General features: G+C 31.3%; 1 protein-coding gene across 2 annotated transcripts in view; it reads left to right on the top strand.

The window, feature by feature from the left end:
* Positions 1-16,187: 16,187 nt before the first annotated feature.
* The window catches only part of LOC111686654 (double-strand-break repair protein rad21 homolog), a 106,371-nt gene continuing 103,671 nt past the window's right edge, over positions 16,188-18,887 (top strand). The window contains exon 1 of one of the 2 annotated variants that reach the window (XM_023449025.2): positions 16,188-16,559. In XM_023449025.2, coding sequence (XP_023304793.2) covers positions 16,302-16,559 — 258 coding nt within the window. In that variant the 5' untranslated portion in view covers positions 16,188-16,301. The remainder of the gene's footprint in view (positions 16,560-18,887) is intronic. The other variant, XM_023449026.2, reaches the window with a different exon arrangement.

The raw sequence follows: 18,887 nt of genomic DNA, 5'->3' as shown, positions 1-18,887 counted from the left end.
GTGCAGAAACACATATTTGTAAACAAAAATAACTCCCCAAACCAAAAAAAAATTTTATTTTGATAAAACAGTTGTTATGGTTTGTTTTATTTTTCGTTGGGTTGTTTTCTTTATGTGTGTAAAATCAGGCAAAATTAGAGGTGAATAACTAGTTCTATCGAAATTCGTGGATATCATTTGCGAAAAATTAGACGTTTCTATGGTCTATCTATACAAAGTAAAAAATGTTTAGATTTTCGGCAAAAATTTGTTAGTGAAAAAATCAGTCAAAATTAGCGGAAAACGGATTTTAACAGTAAATAACTAGTTCTATCGAAAACCGGGGATGTCACTTGCGAAAAATTAGTCGCTTCTATGGTCTATCAATACGAAGTGAAAAATTTGTTGATTTTCGGCAAAAAGTTTGTAGTGAAAAAAAAAACCAGCAAAATTAGGGGTTTCTGAAAACGGAAAGCGGATTTCAATAGTAAATAACTAGTTCTATAGAAATTCGAGGATGTCACATTTATATAGTCTTCCAGCACAAAGTGAAATTAGCGGTTTCTAAAAACGAAAACGGTTTTCCATAAGGAATGCCTAAGTAGTGCTATTGAAATCCGTTGATGTCACTTGCGAAATATTAGAAGATTCTGAGGTCTTTCAATATAAGGTGAAAATTTTCTAAAAATTATGTTTATATAATGAGGAAATAACTTTATGTAGGATATGTTTTTATTTATGTCCAATATAAAGAAAGACCAATATTAAATTAGGATCCCGAGTTGTTGTTCTATCCATTTCTTATAAAAAAAAATTTACTTAAAAATTGTATTGCTGACAGCTTTTCGAATACTTCCACATTTTTGCGGTCATTTGTTTACCTTTTTTGTTGATAAATAGTACCCAGCAGTTCGACGGGGCAGTCCCGAACTGACCACTTAACCTACCACTTGTGGTGGCCCCTAGCCACCTAACTACGTAGGTAACCAACCATTTTAACATGGGCTTGTCCTATGAGGAAGTCAATTGTCACTCTACACCCTACAAAGAGACAGTAAAGAGACGATTGCCTCCGCTCTCGCTTACAAAGGGACACTTAAGTGACGACTGTCTTCATTCTCGTTTACAAAGAATACTATAGGACAATAATGTGACTATTGACCCGAAAGATATAAATTTGAGTCAACCAGATGGTGGCATATAAGTAGAAAGTAATAATCATATCTCCAAAATAACTATTTTCGGAAATACAAAAAAAAATACTTTTAAGAGTATAATCTCTAGGTAACTTGAGGACAGTAAAGGGACGACTGTCTCTGCTCCCGCTTACAATGAGGACACTAAAGTGACGACTGTCTTCATTCTCGATTACAAAGGGTACATTCGTGACGAATGACCCAAAACATACGAATTACGATCATCCAGGTGGTTAACTATTAGTGGAAATTACTGTCTTTTTCATATGCATTGATTCTTTGTCGAACTGCTGGGAAGTTTAAACTTGTCAAAACACTCAAAAGTTACCTTTTTTGACCACTTTTAAGGATCGTACGCAAAATTTCAGTTATCCATTAAAAATTTGTATTTTTTAAATAGATCAATCGCAATTTTCACATAAAATATTTTTTAATTTTCATAAACTGGAAAAAATATTTATTTTTTTATTTATTGACATTTCATTTTTGTTGTTGTTGAATTTTAATTTACAAACAGGTATTGAAAATTCAAACAAATTTTAAAACCATATTTAGAGTTAGGTACTTTTTATACCCTACACCACTATAGTGGGGAGGGTATAAAAGTATAAAGTATACCGATTGATTCAGAATCATTTTTTGAGTCGATTAAGATATGTCCGTCCGTCTGTCCGGCTGGCTGGCTGTCCATGTAAACCTTGTGCGCAAGGTACAGGCCGCAATTTTCGAGATAATTTGATGAATTTGGACCAAGCATGTTTTTTGGCACAGGGACGAAGCCTATTGAAAATGGTTGAAATCGGTCCATTATTTCACCTAGGATCGGCCCATATCTGACCTTAGCCCCCATACAAACCCCCCTTCAACAAATGTCTTAAACGTCAACAAATGTCTTAAACGTCTAAAATTTACTTGTAACCATTTGTATCGCAATGAAACTCAACAAAACTAACTGTTATTTAAAAATATATCCTTTTCCCAAATTTACCGATGATCGGTCCATATTTGACCTATATAAAGCCTCATTTAGAAATTTATTTTTTTTTGTCAATAAATTGCTTAAATATTTTGGAAATAATATTCAACATAAAAGTTCCTTTATAAAAAGTAAAAATTTTAAAAATATACTCATGGTGTAGGGTATTATATGGTCAGCCATGCCCGACTATACTTTCCTACTTGTTCTTTCTATAACAGCTCTTGGCCAGATCGCCTAAAGTAATGAGCTTGTCGGCTGAAAGTTTTATGAAGTCTGCGAGATCTCAATCTGCAATAACCTGTAATCATATTAAAATCTTTAATTTTTTGATTTCGACAACCACTTACATAATAAGAGGATTATTTAAAAACAAGTAAGAGTTCTATATTTTTGGCTGTGCCGAATCTCATATATCCCCTTCACCACAGTGTGTTAACAGTCAGTACCAATAAGACTTCTTTTACATAACTTACTTCGGGCTCAAATGTTTAATTTCATGTTTATACACCACTTTAGTGGGGAGGGTATATTGGGTTTGTGCTGATGTTTGTAACATACAAAAATATTCGTCCTATACCCACCTTAAGTATACCAATCGGCTTAGAATCATTTTCTGAGTCGATTAAGCTATGTCTATCTGGCTGGCTGGCTGGCTGGTGTCCATGTAAACCTTGTGCGCAAGGTACAGGCCGCAATTTTTAAGATAATTGGATGAAATTTGGCACACACGTTTTTTTGGCCCAAGGACGAAGCCTATTGAAAATGGTTAATATCGATCCATTATTCCGTACCCCCCAAATATGGTCTTTGGGCTTATAATTAATTTAAATGATCTATTATGTCAACAAAAGTCTCGAAAACTTAGTTTTATAGAACTTTAAATGACACTGCCGATTTTTGTAATGATCGGGCTTCATTTGGCCCTAGCCTCCAAACAAACTCCCATTCAGAAAATGACTTAATGGTCAAAATTCAACTTACAAACACTAATGACACTTTTAAATTCTACATAAATAATATTGAAGTAGACTTAACTCCCCTACCAACATTTATAAGGATATGACCATATTTTGCCCTACTATAAAAAAACGTTACCTTTAATTTTTCTTTTTACAACAATTTAACACCATGTAATTATCTTACAAATTTTTGCTCGACTTCTGATTTCTTCAATATTGTCCTGAATTCTGCAAATCGTTATAATACCAAAAACTTTTTGCACAAATAATTCAAAAAAAAAAAAATATCAAATACTTTGTTCCTTTTGTGAACTTTACTTTAAGTCTGCCACTTTAATATTATTTGTCATAAGTTTATGCAAATTTCGCTAAACCTACAGTACAAAACAAACACATTAACATGTAAAAACAAGTAGGAAAGTATAGTCGGGCATGGCCGACCATATGATACCCTACACCATGAGTATATTTTTACAATTTTTACTTTTATAAAATTTTTATTTTTTGTAAAGAAACTTTTATGTTGAATATTACCATAATTCCAAAATATTTAAGCCATTTATTGATAAGAAACTAAAATTTCTAAATGAGGCTTTATATAGGTCAAATATGGGCCGATCCTCGGTAAATTTGGGAAAAGGATATATTTCTAAATAACAGTTAGTTTTGTTGAGTTTCATTGCGATACAAATGGTTACAAGTCAATTTTACACGTTTAAGTCATTTTTGAAGGGGGTTTGTATGGGGGCTAGGGTCAAATATAGGCCGATCCTTACGAAAATCTACAGTATCATTTATACTTATATAAAACTTATTTGTGCCAATTTTTAGAGAGATAGCAGAATATTTGACGTAATTATAGCATAAAAAGTTCAAATCGGGAGGTACGGTTGTATGGGGGCTAGGTGAAATAATGGACCGATTTCAACCATTTTCAATAGGCTTCCTTGTGCCAAAAAACATGCTTGGTCCAAATTTCATCAAATTATCTTGAAAATTGCGGCCTGTACCTTGCGCACAAGGTTTACATGGACAGCCAGACAGACGGACGGACGGACATGTCTTAATCGACTCAAAAAATGATTCTGAATCGATCGGTATACTTTATGGTGGGTATTGGACCAATGTTTTTGTATGTTACAAACATCAGCACAAACGTATAATACCCTCCCCACTATAGTGGTGTAGGGTATAACAAATACTATAATAAAACAAGTAGGAAAGTATTGTCGGGCATGGCCGACTATATAATACCCTACACCATGAGTATATTTTTAAAATTTTTACTTTTTATAAAATTTTTATTTTTTATAAAGAAAGTTTTATGTTGAATATTACCAATAATTCCAAAATATTTAAGCAATTTATTGATAAAGAAAACTAAAATTTCTAAATGAGGCTTTATATAGGTCAAATATGGACCGATCCTCGGTTAATTTGGGAAAAGGATATATTTCGAAATAACAGTTAGTTTCGTTGAGTTTCATTGCGATACAAATGGTTACAAGTCAATTTTAGATGTTTAAGTCATTTTTTGAAGGGGGGTTTGTATGGGGGCTAGGTCATTTATACTTGTATAAAACTTATTTGTGCCAATTTTTAAAGAGATAGCAGAATATTTGACGTAATTATGGCATAAAAAGTTCAAATCGGGAGGTACGGTTGTATGGGGGCTATGTGAAATAATGGACCGATTTCAACCATTTTCAATAGGCTTCGTCCCTGTGCCAAAAAACATGCTTGGTCCAAATTTCATCAAATTATCTTGAAAATTGCGGCCTGTACCTTGCGCACAAGGTTTACATGGACAGCCAGCCAGCCAGCCGGACAGACGGACGGACGGACGGACATGTCTTAATCGACTCAAAAAATGATTCTGAATCGATCGGTATACTTTAAGGTGGGTATTGGACCAATATTTTTGTATGTTACAAACATCAGCGCAAACGTATTATACCCTACCCACTATAGTGGTGTAGGGTATAAAAAACATATACCGGTGAATAACATTACAGTACATAACACACAAGTTCACGAAGTAACATTACAAACAAAAAAAATAAAAATAAAAAGGTCAATGTATTTTCCAAGTCTTGAGAGAAACTTAATTTTCTCTTAACTTGGAAACGTTTTACCACATGAGTTATACATCTGGCAACCTTTTCCATATCTACCTTACTAAAAAATACAACTCCACCTAAATATTTCCAGAAAGGACTTCCAGTCTGCACATGAAAATTTGATTGACAATTGGATATGATCAACACGAGACAACACAACACAAAACAAAGAAAAAGAACAAATCATTAAAAACAATTACCTGAACAAGCAAACAAAACTCCTCCCACCAAATACAAAATCAAGGACCACAATGAAAAATCAAAACACGCAAACAAGAAAACCAAACAAAATACCAAAAACAGAAATTCTTCAAACAACACGCAGAAACATACAAAGCAACGAACAACTCCACAAATTCCACCTCTCGTCCGGAAAACCAATCCACCCTTGGTAAAATTTCCTACGCATTGAAATCACATTGGCTCAACCCACAAAACATGGCTCAAGGCCGCCCCTCCTTAAAAAAAAAAAAAAAAAAAAAATACACAAAAAACGCTCACAGCATGAACAAAAAAATTTATGCATGCTCCGTGAGCTCAACGACAACCACCCAACAAACAATTCCACCAACGCAACAATTTTTATTTGTTTTATGTTTAAATTTGGACTTTAAAATAACAAATTCATTTTCTGAAGTGGAACTATGTTAAATTTCGTGGTATTATGAAGACAGTTATGAGCGCTAAAGTAATTTTCTGTACAGGATCTTATATGAGACGTATGGTCAATTATGGACCAAATCTCATAAAATCTGACAGAGATATTTTAGTTCCTTTAAACCTTGATTATGTTGAATTTTGCTGCTTTAAAGTCATTTTCAGAGGAGAATTTTTATGAGGGATAGAGTCAATTAGATACCGATCCTCATAAATTTTCACAAATACATTTCAAATAAAACTTTTTTATATTGAATTTCACCGCTATAGATGCTTTTTTAAGCAATATAGTAATTTTCTGAATAGGGCATAATATGGGAGCTAAGTGAAATCGTTGTTTTCAACAATAAATATATGTCTGTTCGCAGATTCCTTAACAAATGCAATTAATATTTATTTTAAAAAATAACTGAGTTTTTAACGCGCTTTAGCGCAATTTAAAATCTGCCCCACTGTGCAGAATCAAATAGCTTAGCTATTTATGGCAGAATTTTTCTTTTGTGAAATTTAAGGATTCCGGAAAAGTCTTTGCAACAAAGTAGAAATCATCCGCATTCCATCGTATGCCCAAAGTTTTTGTCGAACTACTATCTTAAAATTTCAAGAAATCCTGATGAAGTAAGTGATCTCTAAGAATATCTGTTAAAATATCTTGGAAATTAAGTGTCCACTTTCTTAGGGAAAATCCAGCGGAATCAGCTCATGTCTGGCTTTAATGGAATCTTCTTTTGTATTAGATCCTGCGATGACATTATCAACGTACATTGAATTTCGTAATATAGAACTAGCTGTAGGATAGGTATGGTGCGCAATTGACGCCGAAAGTGACTGTTTTCAATTCATAATCGCAGATCGGACTGTTTGGATTGTTACGGAATAATATTTTTTGATATGGCGTATGTTCACGATTTACCCCAATCTGCCTGTACATTTCTGAATGTCGGCATTGAACACGTATTTGAAAAAAACGTCATTTCGAATAAGAACAGTTAAGTCGTTTTGTAAAACCGGCCCTATTTTAAGCAAAGATTTCAAACTTGGCCATTGAATGATGGTTCAGAGACATTGAACACTACGCAAACTTTGGTAGTCACACTATCTAGTTTGATAACCGCATGATCGGGAAGGAACTACAAGAGCTGTTACCGGAACCGCAATGTCACTATTGAGTTGAGAACCAGGACAAAAAATATATGATGTTGGACTTTAGCAGAAACTGTTTCGTTTAACCCAGAAATTTGGGCATCAATAGACTTAGAATGATGTTTGAGATGGAAAATATGTCATACCCAAATGACAGATATTCGCCCAAGCTGTCCCCAACAATACTCCATTAGTATTTGAAGCAAAACAAGTCTGAACGCTAACCGAACAAGAACTACGAGTGGGACTGTATTTACTTTGCTTTAGACGAGTATATGGAGTTGAACCAGGATTCACAGTCGAATTTCGACTTGAGAAAACTGAGGAGTATCAACGTCGTTATGAAGAAAGGTGTTGTGTCTCTTCTTGCACATGAAACAGTTAAGTTTGCTAATACAATTCCGTACACAATGAGTTTTAGAAAAGCAATTCAAACACAAACCTTTTTTTATACCCTTCACCTTCGTGAGAAGGGTATATATAAGTTTGTCATTCCGTTTGTATAATATAATTTTCCTACCTATAAAGTATATATATTCTGGATCCGTATAGATAGCGGAGTCGATAAAGCCATGTCCGTCTGTCTGTTGAAATCAGTTTTTAGAGGACCCCAGATATCGGCGAGATCCAAATCTTCTAATAATTCTATTAGACATGCTTTCGAGAAGATCGCTATTTAAATCACTAACACAAATTTTTTCCAAGTGCTTTCTAAAAAATTTTTTTTACGATAAACAAAAACAAAATCTACGTCTCGTCAATGTTGACCAGCAATGAATACGAAAGTGTTGTTGTTTTACTCTTGCTTGTATACTGTTAAGAACAACAACAACGTATTGCTAGTGTTAAGCGCATATAAGTGTATAAAAAACACACTGTCTATAGCTAAGCGCATTACAAAAACAAAAGAGTTGGCGTCATTGCGTTGTTATTTTTGTTTTTCTGTGTTTTTCGTTATGTATGTTTAGATGTCTGTTGGTTTAGATGCCTTGTGTATTTTGTGTTTTATTTCGTTTAGCGTTGTTGTTCTTTTTGTTTAGCTTTTGATGTAATAATAATGTAGTCGGGAAAAAATTTAAAATTTTAAAAGATGTTTAAAATACAATATGGTGAAGGGTATATAAGATTCGGCACAGCCGAATATAGCACTCTTACTTGTGAACTTTGTTTTTTATTTCGTTCAGCGTTGTTGTTCATTTTGTTTTGCTTTTGGTGTAATAATGTAGTCGTAATAATGTAGTCGGAAAAAATTATATAAATTAATATATTTAAAATACACGATGGTGAAGGGTATATATTCGGCACAGCCGAAGATAGCAGTCTTACTTGTTATATTTTTCTTTGTTTAAATAAAAATAAGCTCAAATAAAACGAAAAAATTCAATCCTTTTGAAAATTTTCAAAAAATCATACGATTTTCTATCCGTAATTTCAGTAAGTTTTATTACATTTTGTATTTACACTATAATATTTTTAATTTTATTTGAAAATTTTGACATGTCGTTTTACTGAATATTATAGTGTATAGCCAGCTTAACCAGAAAGTTATTAAAAAGCTAAGAAAAGAGAAACATTTTATTTGAATTATCTAGTTTCGATTATAAATCATTGATCTCATTTGTAACAACGAAATTTTCTAGATCCTTATTCACAAACGATCTAGTCATTTCTGTCAGTCTCTTGAAAGAACGAAAGAACTGATTGGTATTCAAAATGGACAAAATCGGTTTACATTTGTTTACATTTCAACAAACAATGGCATTTCTAAAAATATATCAGTATCAAGCTTTTCTTTACAAAAACTTTTTTTACAATAAAACTTTATATTATTGTTGGAAATAAATGAAGATAAAGGATTTTATCGTATCACCTTATAATAAGAAAATAAGATGAATTCATAAAATTTCACAAAGAATATACAAATACATATGTTAAAGGTACTTTAAAAACATCGACTTTGTTTAGTTGGATCATTCCAGTTTAAAATTAAAAAATTAAAATACCGTGGGTAATGTCATTAAAATTTAATTTTCTTAAAATTTCTACCAAACCTTATCTTTTAAAGATATGAATATTCTGTATTTACACTGAAAATAATCCATGTAATATTTACAAAAATTTCGTGTATAATATGAAATATTATTTAATAAAACCCTTTTCTATTTTTACGAAAGTACGAAAACCTTTTGTAATATTTTATTTCTTAAATTTTAGCGAAATTAAACATAATGATATTAATTATATTATGATTAAATAAAACTACAAAATTTTTATAAAATTTAAGAAAAAGTATTATATTATTCTCGAATTATTTTCATAAAAAGAAAATTGAAAATTCGTGTGGAGAATAATTTTGAACTAAAATTAGAAAATTTATTTTAAAATGAACAAAAATGTTACCCAAATTCAAGAAAATTGAGAAACCCGAATTAAAGTAGGAGAGTGAACAGTTTATAGTATTTTATACATATGTAGGGTATACTTTGATATACGCTAGCTGTAAAAATTCACAAAAAATATTTGACAGATAGTATTTACTCTATAGTTTCCCAGCAGTTCGACAAAGAGTCAATGCATACGAAAAAGAATGTAATTTCCACTAATAGTTAACCACCTGGATGACTATAATTCGTATGTTTTGGTCATTCGTCACGAATGTACCCTTTGTAATCGAGGATAAAGACAGTCGTCACTTTAGTTTCCTCTTTGTAAGGGCGGGCGGAGACAGTCGTCTCTTTACTGCCCTCAAGTAAACCTAGAGATTATACTCTTAAAAGTTGTTTTTTTTTTGTTGTACTTCCGAAAGTGGTTATTTTACCCATCTTTTGGAGAAATGATTATTACTTCCTACTAATATGCCACTATCTGGTGGACTCAATAAATTTATATCTTTCGGGCCAATCGTCACATTATTGTTCCATAGTATTCTAGAGAGTAGACACTTAAAATTTTTAAATTTTAGTTCAATTAATATCTTACCATCTGGCTGACTCCAATTCGTATGTTGTCACATATAACTTTTTGTAAACGAGAATGAAGACAGTCGTCACTTTAGTTTTCCGTTTTCAGAAACCGCTACTTTTGGCTGATTTTTTTTTACCATAATTTATTTGCCAAAAATATAAAAATTAGTCGCTTCTATGGTCTATCAATACAAAGTGAAAAATTTGTTGATTTTCGGCAAAAAGTTTGTAGTGAAAAAAAAAATCTGCAAAATTAGGTGTTTCTGAAAACGGAAAGCGGATTTCAATAGTAAATAACTAGTTCTATAGAAATTCGGGGATGTCACGTTTATATAGTCTTCCAGCACAAAGTGAAATTAGCGGTTTCTAAAAACGAAAACGGTTTTCCATAATGAATACCTAAGTACTGCTATTGAAATCCGTTGATGTCACTTGCGAAATATTAGAAGATTCTGAGGTCTTTCAATATAAGGTGACAATTTTCTAAAAATTATGTTTATATAATGAGGAAATAACTTTATGTAGGATATGTTTTTATTTATGTCCAATATAAAGAAAGACCAATATTAAATTAGGATCCCGAGTTGTTGTTCTATCCATTTCTGATAAAAAAATTTACTTAAAAATTGTATTGCTGACAGCTTTTCGAATACTTCCATATTTTTGCAGTCATTTGTTTACTTTTTTTGTTGATAAATAGTACCCAGCAGTTCGACGGGACAGTCCCGAACTGACCACTTAACCTACCACTTGTGGTGGCCCCTAGCCACCTAACTACGTAGGTGACCAACCATTTTAACATGGGCTTGTCCTATGAGGAAGTCAATTGTCACTCTACACCCTACAAAGAGACAATAAAGAGACGATTGCCTCCGCTCTCGCTTACAAAGGGACACTAAAGTGACGACTGTCTTCATTCTCGTTTACAAAGAATACTATAGGACAATAATGTGACTATTGACCCGAAAGATATAAATTTGAGTCAACCAGATGGTGGCATATTAGTAGAAAGTAAAAACATTTCTCCAAAATAACTACTTTCGGAAATACAAAAAAAAAAAATACTTTTAAGAGTATAATCTCTAGGTAACTTGAGGACAGTAAAGGGACGACTGTCTCTGCTCCCGCTTACAATGAGGACACTAAAGTGACGACTGTCTTCATTCTCGATTACAAAGGGTACATTCGTGACGAATGACCCAAAACATACGAATTACGATCATCCAGGTGGGTAACTATTAGTGGAAATTACGGTCTTTTTCGTATGCATAGACTCTTTGTCGAACTGCTGGGAAATACACAGAGTTTTATAAAAAATTGCAATTTTAAATTTGTTTGAATTTTCAATACCAAAAAATGAAACTCTGTTTGTAAAACAAGATTCAACAACAACAAAAATGAAATGTCAATAAATTAATAAAAAAAATTTTCCAGATCATAAAAATTAAACAAAATTTTAAATGAAAAGTGCATTAAAACTATTTAAAAAAATTGCAGTTTTTTGTGGATAACTGCAATTTCGCGTTCGATCCTTAAAAATTGCCAAAAAAGTAAGTTAAACATTTGAGTGTTTTGACAAGTTTTAATTTCTCACAAGAGAGTCGATCTTACACGGCACTCGTAGATGTGAGAGAGTAATTTCCTATATGTGAGAGTTGGACTACTTGTTATACTTTGGTTAAAATTATGATTGTAGTCTAAATATATTATGGTTATTGTAACAATTTTAAAATATCATATGATTAAAATCAGCTAAAATATTTTATCATAATATTTTTTATTTGCTATAATATTGTTTGTTATACATGACTATATTATGACCCAATGTGATCAAAATTTCATTAAAAATATTTATCCGAAATAAAATTTATTTTGATTAGTGAATCAGCAAAATTACAGTTTCTAAAATAGTCAAAACCTGCATTACTTGAACCGATTTACAAATTTCGATTTGATTCACAAAAACATAACTACATTATCCTATACAAAGTGAAACACTTATACATATGATGTTATAAACCAAATGAGAATTATTTCAACTCATTTTATTATCGCTTAAAACAACACACAGATAAAAAGTAATGTGTGTGAGGTGAGTGGCTAAAGTTGTTTTGTTGTTTTAGCAACAGACATAGAACAACAAAACATATAATGGTTATTTATAACAAAATAACATACAATGGTTATGTAATATATAGCAACATAACATGTAATGGTAAGTACTGTTACAGGTCATTTTTATGACGAATGCATACATGCATATGTACATACACACATACATACATACATACATACATACATACATACATACATACATACATACATACATACACACATACATAAAAACATACACTCATTTTTGTTATTTTAACATTCCACAAGGTAAAATTGATCATTTTGCTCATTTCATAGGCACTACGAATGCATTACTACCTGTTTACAAAATTATTGTTTCTTGCTTTATAAGTCAATATATTTTTATTTATCAGCTTGTTTCAAACAATATGTTTAAATATATCCTGTCATACATTTTTTCCGGATTTCATCGTTCTAGGGTGTGTACTACAACAACAAACTTTAAAAAAAAACCTATATAGAACTTTAAGTTGGAAGTGTAGAAATGGGATGGGACACATTTTTTTCCGGATTTCATCGATCTAGGGTGTGTACTACAACAACAAACTTTTTTTTAAATGTTACTATAGACGTATATATAAATTGATATGTAACTGCTATCGGACGATCTTGTGCACGATAAAAACCTATATAGAACTTTAAGTTGGAAGTGTAGAAATGGGATGGCATACATTTTTTCCGGCTTTCATTGTTCTAGGGTGTGTACTACAACAACAAACTTTTTTTTTACAAAAAATGTTATTATGGCCGTATATAAAATGATATATAACTGCTATCGTAGGATCTTGTGCACGATAAAAACCTATATAGAACTTTAAGTTGGAAGTGTAGAAATCGCATGGCATAAATTTTTTTCCGGATTTCATCGGTGTGTACTACAACAACAAACTTTTTTTTTTACAAAAAATGTTACTATGGCCTTATATATAAAATGATATATAACTGCTATCGGACGATCTTGTGCATAATAAAAACCTATATAGAACTAAGTTGGAACAGTAGAAATGGGACGGCATACATTTTTTCCGGATTTCATCGTTCTAGGGTGTGTACTACAACAATAAACTTTTTTTTTAAAAAAATGTTACTATAGCCGCATATATAAAATGATATATATGTGCTATCGCACGATCTTGTGCACGATAAAAACCTATATAGAACTTTAAGTTGGAAGTGTAGAAATCGGATGGTATACATTTTTTCCGGATTTCATCGTTCTAGGGTGTGTACTACAACAACAAACTTCTTTTTTACAAAAAATTTTACTATGGCCGTATATATAAAATGATATATAACTGCTATCGGACGATCTTGTGCACGATAAAAACCTATATAGAACTTTATGTTGGAAGTGTAGAAATCGGATGGCATACATTTTTCCGGATTTCATCGTTCTAGGGTGTGTACTACAACAACAAACTTTTTTTTACATAAAATGTTACTATAGCCGTATATATAAAATGATATATAACTGCTATCGGACGATCTTGTGCACGATGAAAACCTATATAGCACTTTATGTTGGAAGTGTAGAAATGGGATGGCATACATTTTTTCCAGATTTCATCGTTCTAGGGTGTGTACTACAACAACAAACTTTTTTTACATAATATGTTACTATAGCCGTATATATAAAATGATATATAACTGCTATCGGATGATCTTGTGCACGATAAAAACCTAAATAGAACTTTAAGTTGGAAGTGTAGAAATCGGATGGCGTACATTTTTTCCGGATTTCATCGTTCTAGGGTGTGTACTACAACAACAAACTTTTTTTTATTAAAAAATGTTACTATGGCCGTATATATAAAATGATATTTAACTGCTATCGGAGGATCTTGTGCACGATAAAAACCTATATGGAACTTTAAGTTGGAAGTGTAGAAATCGGATGGCATACATTTTTTCTGGATTTCATCGTTCTAGGGTGTGTACTACAACAACAAACTTTTTTTTACAAACTTAAAGTTCTATTCTATTGCTATTGTAACATTTTTTGTTGTTGTAGTACACACCCTAGAACGATGAAATCCGGAAAAAATGTATGCCATCCGATTTCTACACTTCCAACTTAAAGTTCTGTATAGTTTTTTTCGTGCACAAGATCGTCCGATAGCAGTTATATATCATTTTATATATACGGCCATAGTAACATTTTTTTGTAAAAAAAAAGTTTGTTGTTGTAGTACACGCCCTAGAACAGTGAAATCCGGAAAAGAATGTATGCCATCCGATTTCTACACTTCCAACTTAAAGTTCTATATAGATTTTTATCGAGCACAAGATCGTCCGATAGCAGTTATATATCATTTTATATATACGGCCATAGTAACATTTTTTGTAAAAAAAAGTTTGTTGTTGTAGTACACACCCTAGAACGACGAAATCCGGAAGAAATGTATGCCATCCGATTTCTACACTTCCAACTTAAAGTTCTATTTAGGTTTTTATCGTGCAGAAGATTGTCCGATAGCAGTTATATATCATTTTATATATACGGCCATAGTAACATATTTTGTAAAAAAGTTTGTTGTAGTACACACCCTAGAACGATGAAATCCAGAAAAAAATTTATGCCATCCGATTTCTACACTTCCAACTTAAAGTTCTATATAGATTTTTATCGTGCACATGATCGTCCGATAGCAGTTATATATCATTTTATATATACGGCCATAGTAAAATTTTTTGTAAAAAAAAAGTTTGTTGTTGTAGTACACACCCTAGAACGATGAAATCCAAAAAAAAATTATGCCATCCGATTTCTACACTTCCAACTTAAAGTACTATATAGGTTTTTATCGTGCGCAAGATCGTCCGATAGCAGTTATTATCATTTTATATATACGGCTATAGTAACATTTTTTGTAAAAAAAAGTTTGTTGTTGAAGTATACACCCTAGAACGATGAAATCCGGAAAAAAATGTATGCCATCCGATTTTTACACTTCCAACTTAAAGTTCTATATAGGTTTTTATCGTGCACAAGATCGTCCGACAGCAGTTATATATATTATTTTTATATATACGGCCATAGTAATATTTTTTGTAAAAAAAGTTTGTTGTTGTAGTACACACCCTAGAACGATGAAATCCGGAAAAAAATGTATGCCATCCCATTTCTACACTTCCAACTTAATGTTCTATATAGGTTTTTATCGTTTGCAAGATCGTCCGAAAGCAGTTACATATCATTTTATATATACGGCTATTGTAACATTTTTTGTAAAAAAAAAATTTGTTGTTGTAGTACACACCCTAGAACGATGAAATCCGGAAAAAAATGTATGCTATCCCATTTTTACACTTCCAACTTAAAGTTCTATATAGGTTTTTATCGTGCACGAGATCGTCCGATAGCAGTTATATATCATTTTATATATACGGCCATAGTAACATTTTTTGTAAAAAAAAGTTTGTTCTTGTACACACCCTAGAACGATGAAATCCGGAAAAAAATTATGCAATCCGATTTCTACAATTTAAAGTTCTTTATAGGTTTTTATCGTGCATAAGATCGTCCGATAGCACTTATATATCATTTTATATGTACGGATATAGTAACATTTTTTGAAAGTTTTTTTATTAAAAGGTAGTCTGTAACGATATAATCCCAAATATATTTATATTTTATCAGATTTTTTCCTTTCCACATTTATACATATTTTAATTGATCAAAAATATTTTTTTTTAATGTAAATCATGAAAATCAATTTTTTTGAATTGTTTCCACGTGCATAAAGACATATTGAAAATGTAAATAATAAAAACGAGTTTTTGCGTCTTTTCCACGTGCAGAAACACATATTTTTAACTCACCACACCAAAAAAAATGTTTATTTTGATAAAACAGCTGTTACGGTTTGTTTTTGTTGGGTTGTTTTCTTTATGTGCATCGTTGTTTTAACATGGATTGTTTTTAGTGCTTTTTTCTACATAGTCGACTTATCAAATTCGACATTTTTGACAAATTGTCGATTTTTTATTACAGAGATTAATGTGGCATCACTTTCGATAAAAAATGCTCATCTCTAATAACTTTAACGCAAGCGCCTAATTTGTCATCGCTGCTGGAACTATTTGTACAGTTTTTGTTTTGTGTTGTGTATATTAACAATTTGAGAAGAAATATATATACGGGTTGAATTTAATAACTGATCTTTAAAATGTTTTATGCGCATATTATATTGGCCAAAAAAGGCCCTTTGGCAAGAGTGTGGCTTGCAGCACATTGGGACAAAAAAATAACGAAGGCCCATGTTTTCGAAACAAATATTGAGAAGTCTGTTGAGGGAATAATGCAACCTAAAGTAAAACTGGCCTTACGAACATCTGGACACTTACTCCTCGGGGTCGTTCGTATATACTCACGCAAAGCTAAATATTTGTTAGCGGACTGCAATGAAGCTTTTGTTAAAATTAAGGTATTGTGATACTGTTATTATATTTAATTATGCTAACTTACAATACTCTGTTACATGAAGTCTGGTGTATCTTAAAATTTGTTTATTTTTTTTTATTGAGTACTACATTCGATCCGTTTAAAGCCTTTTATTTATTATTCGTTACCTATTACTATTTTCAGCTTATATCATTCCGTTTGTAATTTCAATAATATGGGGGTTTGTATTGTATTGTTGAACGAATCAACAGTCACTAATGATTACAGAAAACTCATACCTATTTTTTCATTGATCGGACCTTATTTGGCTGTAGTCCCCAAGCAAACACTCCTTTAGATAATGACGTTAATTCCAAAAGTTTCTTAATTATACTAATATCACGATAAGAATCAGTATAAACAGCTATTATATAAACATAAATCTAAATTTTATGATGATCGACCCATATTTAACCCTAACTCCCACCCTACCCAACACCTTTCAATAAATTAGTTTTTGGTATCTTTTGTATTAAGACTATTTTATTTTAAAAGTTGGGACTTTTACATGAAAAGACATTGTTTTCTTATACAGCTATAAATAGAACGGTTCCTATACAATTTTTTATTAATTTTTCACGGTTTTTAACTGTGTCTCAAGATTTTGGAGGTGTTTCGCTAATTACGAAATTTGATTCTTGTTCTACGCGGTCCACATTTCAAAAAAAAAAAAAAAAATAGTATCACTTTCCTGGTACTTCTATTTTCGTTTATTTTGTATCACCTTGTAATTAAATATATTTAGGATATATTATATTTGTGATATATGTTTTGTGTTTTTCAGTTATCAGTAAATTTACTTATTATATTAGTTTAACTGAAGGAGGGTTTCTTACTACTCAGTTACACAAGGCTTAACTTTCTGTTTGAATAAACTCTGAACAAATTCAGGCGGACTTTAACCGATGATTGTGTTTTTCAGTTATGTATTTATGATCAGTTAACTTTGTTAGTGCGGGGTTTTCAGATAATAACTGTGTGTTATTAGCCAATTGAACTTATGTTATAAGTGAGAAAACACAATTAGCAAAAACAATTAAACAAAAAAATTTTAATATTTTAAATAAATTATTATTATTGTCTATTGTCTTAAATGCTTATTTAATCTTTTCCAAAATTTTTCATTTTACAAAAGTATTGTTTTGGCGTCAATCCGTGGTTCAGTGCAAATACACAAAAAGAATAAAACACAAAGAATGATTAGTTTTAATTAAAAGGAGAAGATGTGTCTTCCTTTATTAGATATATTACCTTAAGATAATGGGCTCAACAAGAAGTGGTCTTTAAGGCTTTTATATGACGAGTGGAGAACAACTACTGATTTCTAAGTATGGAGGCTAACAAAGTTTAAATACAATTAGAGGTTAACTCGTTAGTTTTATTATAGTTTTCCATCAAAGATTTTAACTAAAGGTAGTAAATCATTAGGATTTACACTCAGAGAAAAAAAATACCGCAAATAATCGAATTGTACTTAAACATTGCCGGCCCGCTTGCAACACTTAAGGTGTTGTAATAAAGTAGATCTCGAGCCTTTAAAGACTCCCGTGGACTGTATTTATATTTTTGAATGAGTCATTAAGGACTCAATAATGTTTTAATTATGGTGGGTCATTAAGGACCCGTTTAAGCCATGATGAGACCCCGGTTAAGCCGCTTAGGGCTTTTACTGAATAAAATAAAATTTAAGAAAAGGTTAGTGTAAAGTAAATTTTGAATTCGTTTTTGAATTCTGGCAACACCTCGATGACAAGCTAATTTTTTATCGCACAACAAAGTTTTCTCAAAAATTAAATAATTAAAAAAAAAATGAAATGAAATATACATATCAAAATTTTAAAAATTCGAATTTTGATTATAAAAAATTAAAAAGACAACACATTTTAAAAATTTATATCAAACAAAACTTAATTAACATGATTTATGGACATTATATACACTGCAGTCGTAAAATTAAATTAAAATGTCTCTAAATGATACAATTGCTTGTGACAAAAATGTAACAAAATCAACTGGTGGTATATCTTGCGTTCGCTGTCTTAAATGGTGTCATATATATTGTGTTCAAATATCTTCCGAACAATTAAACTTCTTGCAAAAATCTAAAGGAATATTTCTATTGTGAAAACATTTCATCAAATTCTAAAGTATCTGAACTGAGAGAAGAAGTACGAAAATCTAATGACAGCATCTATTTCAAACTTGATGCTTTACTTATAAAAATTGGAAATTACGAGGAACAAATTAAAGAGTTAACAGATGATATTAAAAATTAATAAAAAAAGCGATTTACCTGGAGTAAAAATACATT

The sequence above is a fragment of the Lucilia cuprina genome, chromosome 4, assembly GCF_022045245.1.
Source record: "Lucilia cuprina isolate Lc7/37 chromosome 4, ASM2204524v1, whole genome shotgun sequence".
In the NCBI taxonomy this organism is placed as follows: Eukaryota; Metazoa; Arthropoda; class Insecta; order Diptera; family Calliphoridae; genus Lucilia; species Lucilia cuprina.
The sequence above is the reverse complement of the archived record's forward strand: the minus strand, read 5'-3'. Positions and strand labels throughout refer to the sequence as shown.